Genomic DNA, 13,199 nt, shown 5'->3' on the forward strand with positions numbered 1-13,199 from the left:
TAGATATGCAATTTATGAAAGATAATTTAACAGAGATAGTTTGAGTACTTACAGAGATTTATTTCATTCTGAAAGTTTATGCTTTAAGTATTTTATTCTGAAAGTGGAAAACTAAAGATTGATCCAGAGTGTTTATTAACTGCTCTCTCTTTATGGAACATTCCATCCATCCCAACTCTATACTTTAGCACAGGCACTTCATACCAGACACCCTTCTTTCTCAACCCTCACATTTCTCCTTCCTCGTCTTTTCCTGTAAGGCTCAACTTAAGTACCACCTATAAGGCATTCAATGATTTTCCCCACCGTTACTGAATCTCTTCCTCTTATTACTGTGTATATATTTTATGTTGATTTGTCTATCTACCTGTTTTTGTAGAACAGGGGAAGCTCCTTGAAGGCACAGACTTTCACTTTTGCTTCTGTATTCCTAATATCTAACATAGTGCCTTGCACATACATGGTACATGCTTATTAAATGAATGTCTAATATATGCAGACATGCCAATTTAAAAGTTAGACAACTAGTTTCAATTTTTTTGGAATTTCTTAACCCTCCCTCTATTACAAAAACAAATAAAACTGGCTTTCTAATTCTAGAGTAAGGACAACAGGTTATTCATCACTAATTTAGGTGATTTACTGTTACTGAGAAAAACAAAAGCTTTATTTTAAAAACAAAATACTCAATCATTTCTCTCAACCTGGAAAGGTACAAAAGACAAATGTTGAGTTAAACTAGTATCTTTCTGTAATCCTTAATTAGATAGTAGTAAAGAGGTCAGAACAACAAGGCAAAATGGAAAGTTTTGATAACTTTCCAGGAAAAACATGATTCTACACCAGGTGTTTTTTTCTTTCTTCCCCCAAAATCCACAAAACTTACAGAATCATCTTCCTCTTCTTCCTCATCTGCATGTCCATAGAAGTGCTGAAAATCTCCAGGCTTGGCAGGATCTCCTAGATCATCTGTTTCTCCCTCTTCAGTCCCAACAAAAAATCTAGGGATGTTGTTTACTATTTCAGGGATAGACATGGTCAGAAAAACTAAATGATCTACATGTGAACAGTGGTTAAGTGAACAGTCTTAGGATGGTAGCACATTCTCCCAATAGCTGGGTGACACAACGATCCTTTGCAGCTTGTTTCTGCTTACTCAATCACTTGAAATTCTGATAAGAAAGTCAGCAGCCAAGTTGCTCGTCTGTTCCCAGATATCACGTCTTCATTGTTGACTCAATTTCAAAAATTCAAAATCATTAAGGTTTCCCTGAGTTGGAAGGGTTGTTCTTTTACCTAAGAAACAAGAATAGAAATAAAAGATTTATAATGTTTAGTTCCTGGAAAAGCTAGGACACTGACACTTATGTTAAACCAGATACAAGTGACATTTGTGAAATGAGCTCACTGCAAAGATTATAATTTTTTTTACTTTTATAAAAATAAGAAATGAGCATTTTCTCTATTAATAAATTGAAGTTTTACCTTTGATAGGGTAAATATACAAATTATACTTCCTTAATAGGAGGTGGTATAGTAAACAGAATGCTGGATCTAGAGTTAGAAAGACCTGAATTAAATTTGACCTTGGGCATTACTTGTGTGACCCTGAGCAAATTGCTTAACCTCTCTGCCTCAGTTTCTCTAATTGTAAAATGGGAAGAATAATAGCACCCACTTCATAGGGTTGCCCTGAAGATCATATGAGGTATCTGTAAAAGCATTTAGCCAGATAAATGTTTATTTCTTTCTCTCTTTCCCCCTCTAAATTTTGCAAAATCTCCTTGAATTCTTCCTATTCACTGTTTCTTACTATAATCTTTCATTGTTCATATACTATAATTAATGCAGCCAATCCCCAAATGATAGAAAACTTTTCCTTTTAGTTTTTTTGGTGAAATATATTTAACTAATGACTTAGGTCTTTACCTCATTGTCGCTTCCATAATATCTCCCTCTCTCTCAGTCAGAAATGAACCTTCCCTTATAAGAAATAATATAATTAAATATAGGAACAATGGCTAGTAGTATATGCAATGTTTTGCTCTCAGAGGGTTTTACCTCTCTTCTAAGAAGATAGGTATGTTTCATTATCTGTGGTCTGGTATTATTGGTTTGGCTTCTTTTAGCGATTTTTTTCACTTCTGTATCAATCTCATTTTAATTCAGTTCATGCAAATCTTCCCATGTTTTTCTAAATTCTTCATATTCCCCATTTCTTACTATACAATAATACTCTATTACATCTTTACAATCTAGATGTGGAGCAATTCCAGACAGGACCTGATGAAAACCATTCTCCTGGTAGTTTACATTCAATACTGAAATGAAATGAGACAATTGTATTTTGCCACTGAAACAGTCAAGGAAAGGAAATTTACTTAGCAAGAGGCAGGAGAAACAAGTTCACCCTGATATGATTCAGCAGAGGGAAGCTCCCTAGATGAGGTGCCCATCTTAGTCTCCCAGTTAAACATCAGATAGTACCTGTAGTTTTTCATGGCTATTTTACATTCAAGCAACTCATACCAATTAAGTCTCATGGGTGATTTCAATAATGTTTAACAAAAAACTAATTCAACTCACGTGGGCAGGAGTGGGAAAACTGTTTCTACCATAAGAGATAAAGGGGAGCTAGGAGGTCATCTAGTTCAACCTTTTCAATTTACATAAGGACTGAGGTCAAGAAAGAAAAAGAGACTTGACTAAGGTCACAAAGGTTATCAGTGGCAAAGGTGGGATTCAACACTATATTCTGACTCCAAAACAATCATTTGTCTACCATAGCACATTGCTGAATGCTAGATCTACCTGTAGTTCATTTGTATTGGCTCATTAAATTCAATGTTAGACCGTGTGGGTTATCATTACTTTCCTGGGGTCTTTCAATCTATGTTCTCAAAAAAGGTAGGGATCTTATACTTTAAGATGCTTCCAACTCCCAATACTCATGCTGCAAATTCCTTCATCTGTAGGTTAATGATACTAGTAAAAATTGTCTTAATGGCCTCTACATATTAAAAAGAAACATATAAAAGTAGCATGGTACAATGGAAAGAATAATGAACTTGGGAGTCATGAACCCAGATCCTGAGTTCATGACTTCCAAGACACACACACACACACACACACACACACACACACACACACACACTCACACGTATGTGTGCATCATACATAAATATGCACATATACACATATGAACATGATGTAACCTTTAATAGATTACTTTCCAGCATTCCTGCTGAGAAAATAGGATCTTTATAGAATCTACTGAAGTGAAAACAGTAGAAAAGAGAAATATAGAAAGATAAATAACTGGCAATTTAACAGAGCTAAAGGATGACCAATACTTACATTCTAAAAAAATACAAGAGATCTTTGCTTATTCAGTATTCCATTGTTTTGAAGGCTCACAAAGCAAAGAGATAAATTTGGGGCCTGGCTATGGTTTAATGCAGTTTTGTTTTAAGAGAGTAAAGATAAGGAAGGGGTGGGGGAAAGGAATACACACTAGGGAAGAAACAAACAAAAAAAAAAGTAGGGCAGTCTTACTAATCAAAATGAGATATAGCAGAAGTGTATGGAAACATGAAAATGGGTGCAAGGAAAAGAAGACATCTCCTCAAACTATCTGCCAAGACACAGAAATGTCTCTTTTTCTCAATTTTATTTCTTCCCCAATTATATATAAAAATAACTTTTGACATTTTTTTTTTTTAAATCTTGAGTTCCAGATTGCCTCCCTGAGACGGTAAAGAATTTGATACAGGCTACACATATCCAATCATGGAAAACATATTTCCATGCTAGTCATGCTGTGAAAGAAAATGCAAAAAAACCCAAAATAAAGTGAAAATTAGTGTGCTCTAATTTGCATTCAGACTCCATCAGTTCTTTCTCTGGAGGGGGACAGTATCCTTCACTGTGAGCACTTTGAAACTGTCTTCAATCACTGTCCTGTTGAGAATAGCTAAGCCATTCACAGTTGATCACAGTACAATATTGCACTGACATATTTTACTTGAACACAACAAAGTACTCTTTACAGAATCAAAGAAAGACCTGGAGAGATATTTGAAAGATATTAATTGCTCATGGGTGAGCTGGGCCAATACACTAAAAATGGCATTTCCAGATGCAGTACAATACTAAAAATTTCATAGGTTACTTTGTAGAACAAACACAAAAACAACTCAGCTACTCCCCTTTCATTTGTGGTAACAAAAGATATGGAATGTCAGGTAAAAATGAAAAGAAAAAAGTGGGAAAGAAGTGCAATAATCATTAAAACCATTGGCATTGATTTAAAAAAGATTAAAATTTTTTAAAAATTTATCAATAAAACAGGTTAGGTATAAAAGATCCAAAAGTAAATGAACACCTGAAAAATCTAATAATTCTAGTTACTGGAGAAAGAATATGAAAAAAATAATTATAAAATCTGCTGGAAATGATGACAAGCAGGAGGGCAGAAATTAAGGTTACACAAGGATCTCACACTATATAGTTCAAGAAAACCCAAATGGACACATATCCTAGATATTTACAAAGTTTGGGTTATTCCCAAATAGATAAGTGGTCAAAGGATATAATCAGGCAGTTTTCAAAAAAGTAAGCTAAGCTATCGATGAACTCTATACAAACTCTACTAAAAAAATGAAGTTAGTATTAGGAAGCCATTAACTTGGGAAAAAAATCTTGGTAGCAATTTACTTTGATAAAGGTTTGGTACAAATACTTTGGTACAAAGTTGTCATCAACTATATGAAAGAATATACTGAATCACTAGCAATAAGAGAATTTGAAATTAAACAGTTATAAGGTTCCATCTTATACTCACCTGACTGGCAAAGACGAAGAAAGATGGGGCTAGAGAGAAAGGCATATGAATAGGAGGCATCATAGCACAGCAGAAAGGCCCTGGGGTTAGAAGATTCAGGTTCATCTCTCCTCTGACACTTAGTACATTTACTGAGTGACCTTGCACAAGTCACCTAACATCCTTGGGCCTCAGTATCCTCATTTATTAAAAAAAAAAAAAAAAAGATTGTATTATATAGTCTAGGTCCCTTTCATGATCTACATCCATGATTTTCTGAAAGCAGTGCTGGTAGTTCAGAAGGAGATACAAAAAAGCAAGATTTTCTTACTACTGTATTATATTTAATACACATTTTAAAACAAATCACATAACAGTAGTCCCTGATTTCACATACAATCTCTTTTTTGTTCTCTGAATAGTGAAATCTGTGTTAGCTGATTTTTAATTTAAAAAAAATTAATAGAAGTTGAACAATCATATCTACGCGTTCTTTCAGTACCCAAGGATATTAACTTCCTCTAAGCGATTTTTGTTCTTTCATCGTTGGTCCACAAGTCATTCACTTTGGAAGAGAAAACAGAAGTAGACTAAGAATGAAATTACATCAGTTACCATCACCTCCTCCACCCTAGCTGGTTTCCTATCCTTTCTTTAGTCCTTCTCTTTTCTTCAATACAGCTTTAAAACCAGTTTTTCTAGTCCTTGGCTTTCCTTTCCACTCTGGATTCATCCTGAGCTTTAGCATTACTAAGAGTATTTTTAATAGTACTGCAACTTGTTTTCATATTCATTTTCCTTATCTTGCTTTCATCTTCCTTACAGAGTTTAAAAATATAAATTGGATGACAACTTCCCTGGGCACCCACAGAAACAACTCTGCTTTTTCCTCTTCAATAAAATTACCCTTCCTTTGAGTCTGCTCTCCCAAAACATAGGGGTATGAATCACTTTTCCTGGTTTTCATCTTTTCTACCACAAACTCAAAGTTGAGGGAGCACTGCTTTCCCCAAGGCTCCCAAATTTCAATCCCAGCAATCAGTTTTTCCTTACTAGCAAGAAATCAGATGCAGAATAATAGTTCCCCTATGTTTCTTCCTTCATCTTTGGAATGATGAAAATATCTCTAAGTCAAGTAAAAGCAAGAAAGTACTGGCTGTTTTTCGGGAAAGAAAGTGCTCCAGTATATTCTGGATAATGTAAGTCTCCCATTTTTACAATATCCTACATCCATGCCAGGCTTTGTCTCTAGAACTAATCTATTCCCCCTATTTTGGGGGGAAGTAGGATGTGTTTCAGATAGTCTACAAAATGTCCCTGTTACAACAATCGACTATTTCTACTTTCATTGACATTCACCCAAATGCTCTCCACAATACTTTCCCACAGGTTCTTGAACTGATTCTCATAATTATGCCTTAATAGAAAATACTGCCCCCTTTTAAGTTATTCTGTGTTTTTTGAATTAAGTATATCTATTCAGAGTCAAATTCCAGTCATGGGGCTAACCCTATCAATAGGGTTAGCTACCAATAGCTATGAAGTCAAATTAGCCTCTTTGCACTAGGACCTGACCAGTAGCTTGAGGCTTGCAGGGTAGTACCTTTGTGTATTGAAATTTAAAGTTATGGGCTTTCCTAGCTTGGATTCTGTCTCCTGTGAACATCTGGATGTTACAACTCTTTTTCTTCATGCATTACAGCTATACTCTAAGGTACCTTTCTTAGAATATATGCAGTTTTCTTTTCACTCCCATCATTTTCACTTATGAGTATGAAGTTTCTTTCACATTCTCTCCTGAACAAGTAAACTATCCTTGTTAAAATGGTCATTTATTTCACCCTGCTGAGGAATATGGCTAACTCCCTGCAACTAAATGTTCATTTGACTTAGATGGAAGGGAAAGCCAATGTTTGTCTAAACTTACCATTGCCCTCAAATATTTTATTCTGTACTTGGGTGAATGAAGCAGACACAATCCCAGGTCCATTCCCTCTAAGAGACTATAGTCTAAAATAAATAATTGATATAGTAAAATATTTCAAAGAGCATACAGAAACATACCATTATAGATATATAACATGCAGTTCTGAACTTATGCACATGTTGTGTTCCAAAAGTTGTTTCTAAGTTAGTCTTCTAGAATTCTGCATCCTTTTTTCATAGAAATAATAGCTTTTATCCCTTCCCTATGCATTTAAAAATTTATCTCATGTTGCGTTTCTAAGGCCAAAGTTTTTCCACTAACAAATAACAGTATTTTCCTGCTGATGTTCTAAAAAGAGTACCAGCAGCACCCTCAAAATAACAAACATTAACTCTGACTTGGGTTATCTCAAAACAACACAGCTGGTTTACTATCCAATATAATAATGACTTCATAGTGGGGCTCCCACATGGGTTAGGGAGATATTTTAAGATAGGGGGTCTTTTCAGCATCACCTTTATCATACCATGTGGGTGGCCTCCAATTCTTCCCAGGCATAATTTCTGCTATAAGAATAGTCATTTACAAGCCAAAATACAGTCAGCATAATTTGGTTGGTCACTCTCCTGGTTGTTCCTAGGGGGAAGGAGTTTACCCAACCCTTCACTCTGGTGTAACCTAGTTAGAAGATGTAGTGCAGTTCAGCAGAAAACAGGCTAGATTTAGAGTCCAAAAAACCAGGGCTCAGATCCTGAGGCTACAGTTTACTGTCTGATTTTGAGCAAGTCACTGGAATTCTCTGGGCCTTGGTTTCCTCGTCTATAAAGTAATGGCAACAGATTCTAAGGCTGCATCCAGCTCTAATTAATAAACTCTATGATAAAGCTGAGATATTCCCAGACTTCCTTGATTTTTTCCCATTTTGAAAAGAAGGCAGAAGAGCATAGTAGCTAGTGTTAAGCTTGGAGTCAGGAAAATTTAAACTTAATTCCACTTCAGATATTTAGTGGCTGTGAGATTCTGGGCAATTTACTTCTCTGATGCTCAGTTTCTTCTGTGTAAAAATAAGGATAATATCTTGTCTCACAGGGTTGTTGTGAGGATCAAATGATATATAGTCTTCTGCAAACCTTGAAGTGTTATATAAATACATTCTGCATGACTTCACATGTATAATTGATATTACTATCTGCCTTTTCAATGAAGGAAACTGGATTTCTTAAAAAATGAATGTTAAAAAATAATTTCTTAAAAATGTTATACTAACAACAGCTATACAATAACAAAGGCCTTATGCTTGAACTAGCTATAAAATTCCTTTAATTGTTTCAATGTCTAAATGTAATGTAACAATCATGCAAGCAAAGTATTTAAGTACTAAGTGGCAGATACTTAGCACAATGCAATTACCATATGAAACAGTCTTTGTCCTCAAAGAGCTAAATACTATGGGGAAAACAACAAATGGGCCTATAAGACAAATACAAAGTATAAGAAGGAAAAAGTATACATAAATTACCTTAAAGCAATAGGCAGGTGGAGGGAAGAGGGCATACTCAAGTAGGAAACAATATTTGAAGTGAGCTTTGAAAGAAGCTAGGGTTCCCACTTCTAAAAGACTTTCCACTTACTAAAAAAAAAATAAGTGGAGGCAAGAAAGACATTTGTTCTAAACATGGATGCCTGAACCAATGCATGGAAACATGATTCATAGTAGTCTTTGAGAAATATCAAATAGGACAGTTTGCCTAGAATACAGGATGCATAAAGGGGAATTTGTGTTTGGAAAGGGAGGTCAGAGTCAGATTATGAAGGTCATACAAACAAATGATCCTGCATTTTGTTCTAAGGATAATGGCACACAACTGAGATGGTTGAAGTCAGTTGTTTTTAAAATCATATATATTACATTTTCTATTCCAATCATTTGATTTTGTTCTAATATTTTTTGCTGTCTCATGGAGTCCATTCTAGTTTTCAGTGGGCCTATTTCTTGGGTAAAGCTTATTACTTTCTCTTCTAAGCTATTTATTCTTTTTTTTTTTTTACCCTTCAGAGCTTTTATTACATTAAAAAAAAAATCTCTTGATTCATTCCTTCTAGGCATTCATGGTGCCAGGACTTTTCAGGGTACATTTGCACTCTTACTGCCTCTGGACATGACGACTGCAAAGATACATATATCCCTGCTTTATCTCTGTCATACTGGGAAGTCACCTTATGCTACTGACAGCAAGTATGTTATCCTATTGCCTGAGGGAGTCTAGCTCACTTTTTGTTCAGTCCTAGGATAGAAGTCATTTACTATAGTTTCTCACTGAATTTCCTGATCATTTTTTGGTCTGGAGAAAATTTGAGTTCTGTTTGAGTAGGTGAGATCTGAGCAATTTGCCTTCCATTCAGGCTGCCATCTTGGAAGGAAATCCTATGGCCTCTTCTGACTAGAACCATTAAAGAATATAGTTATTTTTCAGTCCTACATGGTACTTCAACAAAAATATGCCATGTATTAAGGTGTAGAGTGTATTAACGTACAGAGAAATTTTAAATAAGTGTAAAAAAACCACAAATACTAAGTATAACATTTACAGAAATCATCATCATCACTTTAAGGAACCCAAAGACCTAAGGAGATTCATTACCGAAACAAGTCACAGAAAGAATAACTACATGAAAGACTAATAAACCTCCTTCAATTTCTCACACACAAGATGACCAAAGCAAAAGGAAAAAGCACATCAAAAGTCTGGAGCCATGCCACATGTAACCCATCTGGTATAACAACTGTGCCCAAGGATAAGGCAATCAAGAAATTCAGCATGTGTAAAATTATACAAGTCTCAACCTTTGGGACGTCTTTGACTGCTTATATTTACTGCCCAAACTGTATATAAAATGACATTACTGTGTTAACTACACAGTCTACAGAAAAGTGATGAGGAACCAGTCTGTGAGACAAGAAAAGATTAGACACTTCTGCTCCACTTTAGACTACCAAGTACTGTCCTCACGCCCCCTCCAAAGGCCAAAGAGCTGTATGTCCATCAGGACTCCTGAATCCCTCAGAGGTGGATAAAATGACCAGTCTACCTTAAAAAAAACAGACAATGACAACAAAGACACAAAGAGATAAAGTTTCTGGGATATAAATAAAATAGTCCTCAGAGGATAAATTATATTCTAAAAATATACATTAACAAAACACAAAAACTGAAGATTAATAAATTAAATTGCAATTTAAAAATTTGAAAGTCAACAAATTCAAAATAGCAGAAAAGATGAAAATTAAAAATCTGAGATAAATTGGAATCCCCAAAAGCTATAAAACGAATAAAATCAATAAACATTTAACCAACCTCATTAAAAAGAGAAATCCTAAATTAATCAGATTTAAAAATCCAAACAAGGTAAAATTGTAGAGAATAAAATCTCATCAGAATCTAATATAAACAGCTAAAGAAAAACTGAGAATTCAAAAGAAATAGATTATCTATAAAAATATAAACTATTCAAATTAAAAGAACCACTCAAAGTTATCTTAAATAACCCAGTGTCAGAAAAATAAAATCAATCTATAATTGTCAAAAATCAAAGTCTGCCTGGAGACAGAGTGGGCCAGGTTTAATATATATTTATCCTTGCCTTAGGTGGGCAGCTGGGGTATATTAGATGGTATATCCATCTATGTTATGTAAGCATTTTAAACTCTAAGGGTTCTTTCAGTAGAATGCAGAAAGGAAAACTTCCAATATTTTTCTCTTGCTTGATTTTTAGCACATTCTACGTTGTTCTCCTTTGACCACCTACTGAAATCACTAGAACTAAAACTCTAGTGGAAAGAGCAGGCAATTTGGCTTCCCTAAAGGTAGCATCAAATAAGAAATCAAATGGGAGCAGTTTTAATTACAATCTAAAGGATTTTATGTGCTACAAAGGACCTTAGTGATCATCTAGTTCAGAGTTTCCCAAACTTATTTGACCTACTGCTCCCTTAAAAAAATCATTCAGTGTTCCCCTGGAAATCTTTAACCCATTAAAAGTTTTTTTTAATTTGCATCATTTCAAAAATATATATTTTTTAAAAAAATGATGCATCTTAAATTTAATAATTTCTTGTAAATTTGGGGGTTTTTCTGCAATGAAATTTTGATGACACAACAATGAGTCATGTAACCATATAGTATCATATTATAAGCAAGTCATTACATGCACATATTCCTGCCAATGCATGCTGGTCTACATGCTTGCTTGACAGCACTTGCTTGTTAAGACCTCTGACCACTGAACATATGCTATAATTTGCATTTTGTGTGTTTATTTGAAAAATAAAGGTCTCGCTACAACTTTAACTGTTATACAATAGATGAAACATGTCTGAATGTTTTTTCAAAATTTTCTTCTCTTCTTTCCTTATGCTTCCACAGTCCCCTTATTTTTATTCAATACTCCCTAATTGCCCCCCTCATCATTGCACTCCCCCCCAAGGAGCAGTCACCCCCTTTGAGAACCACCGATCTAGTCCAACCCTCTCATTTTTATGTTGTACACTTTTTGTTCTAGAATTATTATTGTGCTTATTTTTTAAATTTTGTATTAACCTTTTCCAATTATAGTACATAATACGTATGGTACATAATATAATATACACTATGTAATACAACATAATGACAGTATATAACAGACTGCATTTTTAGATAGTTACAAAGCACTATATAATTTGATCTTCACAACAACCCCATAAGTTTCCTTATCTTCATTTTAAAGATGAAAACACTTAAGTGACTTTCTAAGTAGGTCAACAAGCACTCATTTAGTACCTCCTTTGATACTATGTACCTCCCAGATATTGTGATAAGCAACGGAGATACAAAGAAAGACAAGAGAGAGAGTCCCTGCTCTCAAGCTCACAAATCTAATAGGGGTGACAACATGAAAACAACTATGTACAAACAAGAGACAGATGTAGGAAATATAGAGATACAGGATATATACATGCCCACATAGCCAGTATCTCTCTATCTATATATCATTTATCTATATCTACATTACACATACAGAAGGGACTGGTTTGGGAAAGAAGAGGCAGGGAGACCCAGCAGCAGGCAGTGAAAGAGTCCAGGTGATGAGGATAACATACAGGTTGTGAGCCTGGGTCACTTAGAGGATCTAATATCATGCTTGACAAAAAAGGCAATTAAGAAACTGTTAGAGTAACTGTTACTGACAAGAGAGTAGTTTTGGTCAAATGAGGTTGGAAGCCATTCTGTAGAAAGCTCAGGAGAGAGTGAAAGTGGAGGCATCAATTCTGGACAGCTAAAATCAAGCTTAGCCATGAAGAGATATGGGATGATAGCTAGTAAGGATGGACAGATCAAGTGAGAGTTGAGAATGAGGGAGACATGGGTATGTTTTTAAGCAGTCAGTAGTCAGGGAAAGATTGAAGATAAGTAAGAGAAGGGGTAAGCTGCTGAAGAAACTGGGATGGGACAGAATCACTTGTGTTTGTAGACAGGGTTTGCCCCTGTGTGGTGTGGGACATTCAGTCAATCAGGGAAGATGTAAAAGGACTGTCTTGTTGCAGTAAGAGCCTATTTGAGGTTACGTTGTAACGAAGACAGCATGGACCTTCAGCCCAAGGTTACAACACAGATAAAGTTCAAATATTTACAACTGGAAGGGCCAATTAAAGATCAATTAGTCTAATTTCCTCATTTCATAGATGAAACTGAGATCCATTTACAAAGAACATAAAGCCCATCTGAAGGCAGCAATAATTCCTTTTTCTCCTCCAGGTAAATTTTGTAGCTACATCATTGTTTACTAATATGAATTGATTGTTGAGGCATTACTTCATTTCAAGAAAAACTTTTATGAAAATACTCCATGCCAAATGAGACTGGCAGACAGGGGAATCTAACAGAAATAAATAAGCAGAGCACAGAGCATAGATTTATAGCAAGAAGGTTATCTCAAAGGTCTATAGGGATTTTAGCACCAAAAAATTTCATGTCATTTTTTTTTGGGGGGGGTGGAGTGGTGGAGACTTGCTCTGGTTGGAGGTATGGGGGGGGGGGCACTCACCAAATTAACTGCAATAGTGATTAGCACAGAACCTTTTCCTTATTTGGTTTTTGCTTCCCCTTAGGCCGACAGAGACTCAGCACACTGATGCTGGACTTACTGAGGACACCCAGTTGGTTCAGCCTTACTGCAGTTCAGATTTCTTGAACTTAATAAACCAGCTCAATCATTTCCAGCATCAAGGACTATAGTTATGTATCAACACATCCAGCCTATTCATATTTTAAAAAGAAAAACTGCTCACTATCTATAACATTACTGGCATACAGTGTCAGTTAAAGACACTGCAAGAAGATAGAAGGAGTGGGAAAGAAAGAAGTTAAATAAGAAGGGGATTTTGATAACAAATAAGAGTTTAATAGAAGAGTA

At 35.2% G+C, this 13,199-nt stretch overlaps 1 protein-coding gene across 13 annotated transcripts in view; it reads right to left on the reverse strand.

Annotated features, from left to right (window-relative positions):
• The window catches only part of PPIP5K2 (diphosphoinositol pentakisphosphate kinase 2), a 93,728-nt gene that overhangs the window by 73,886 nt on the left and 6,643 nt on the right, over nt 1-13,199 (reverse strand). For all 13 annotated transcript variants that reach the window (XM_072597294.1, XM_072597292.1, XM_072597301.1 and 10 more), the window contains exon 2: nt 887-1,296. In XM_072597294.1, the coding sequence (XP_072453395.1) occupies nt 887-1,036 (150 nt within the window). In that variant the 5' untranslated portion in view covers nt 1,037-1,296. The remainder of the gene's footprint in view (nt 1-886; nt 1,297-13,199) is intronic.

Source organism: Notamacropus eugenii, chromosome 3, assembly GCF_028372415.1.
Source record: "Notamacropus eugenii isolate mMacEug1 chromosome 3, mMacEug1.pri_v2, whole genome shotgun sequence".
Taxonomy (NCBI): Eukaryota; Metazoa; Chordata; class Mammalia; order Diprotodontia; family Macropodidae; genus Notamacropus; species Notamacropus eugenii.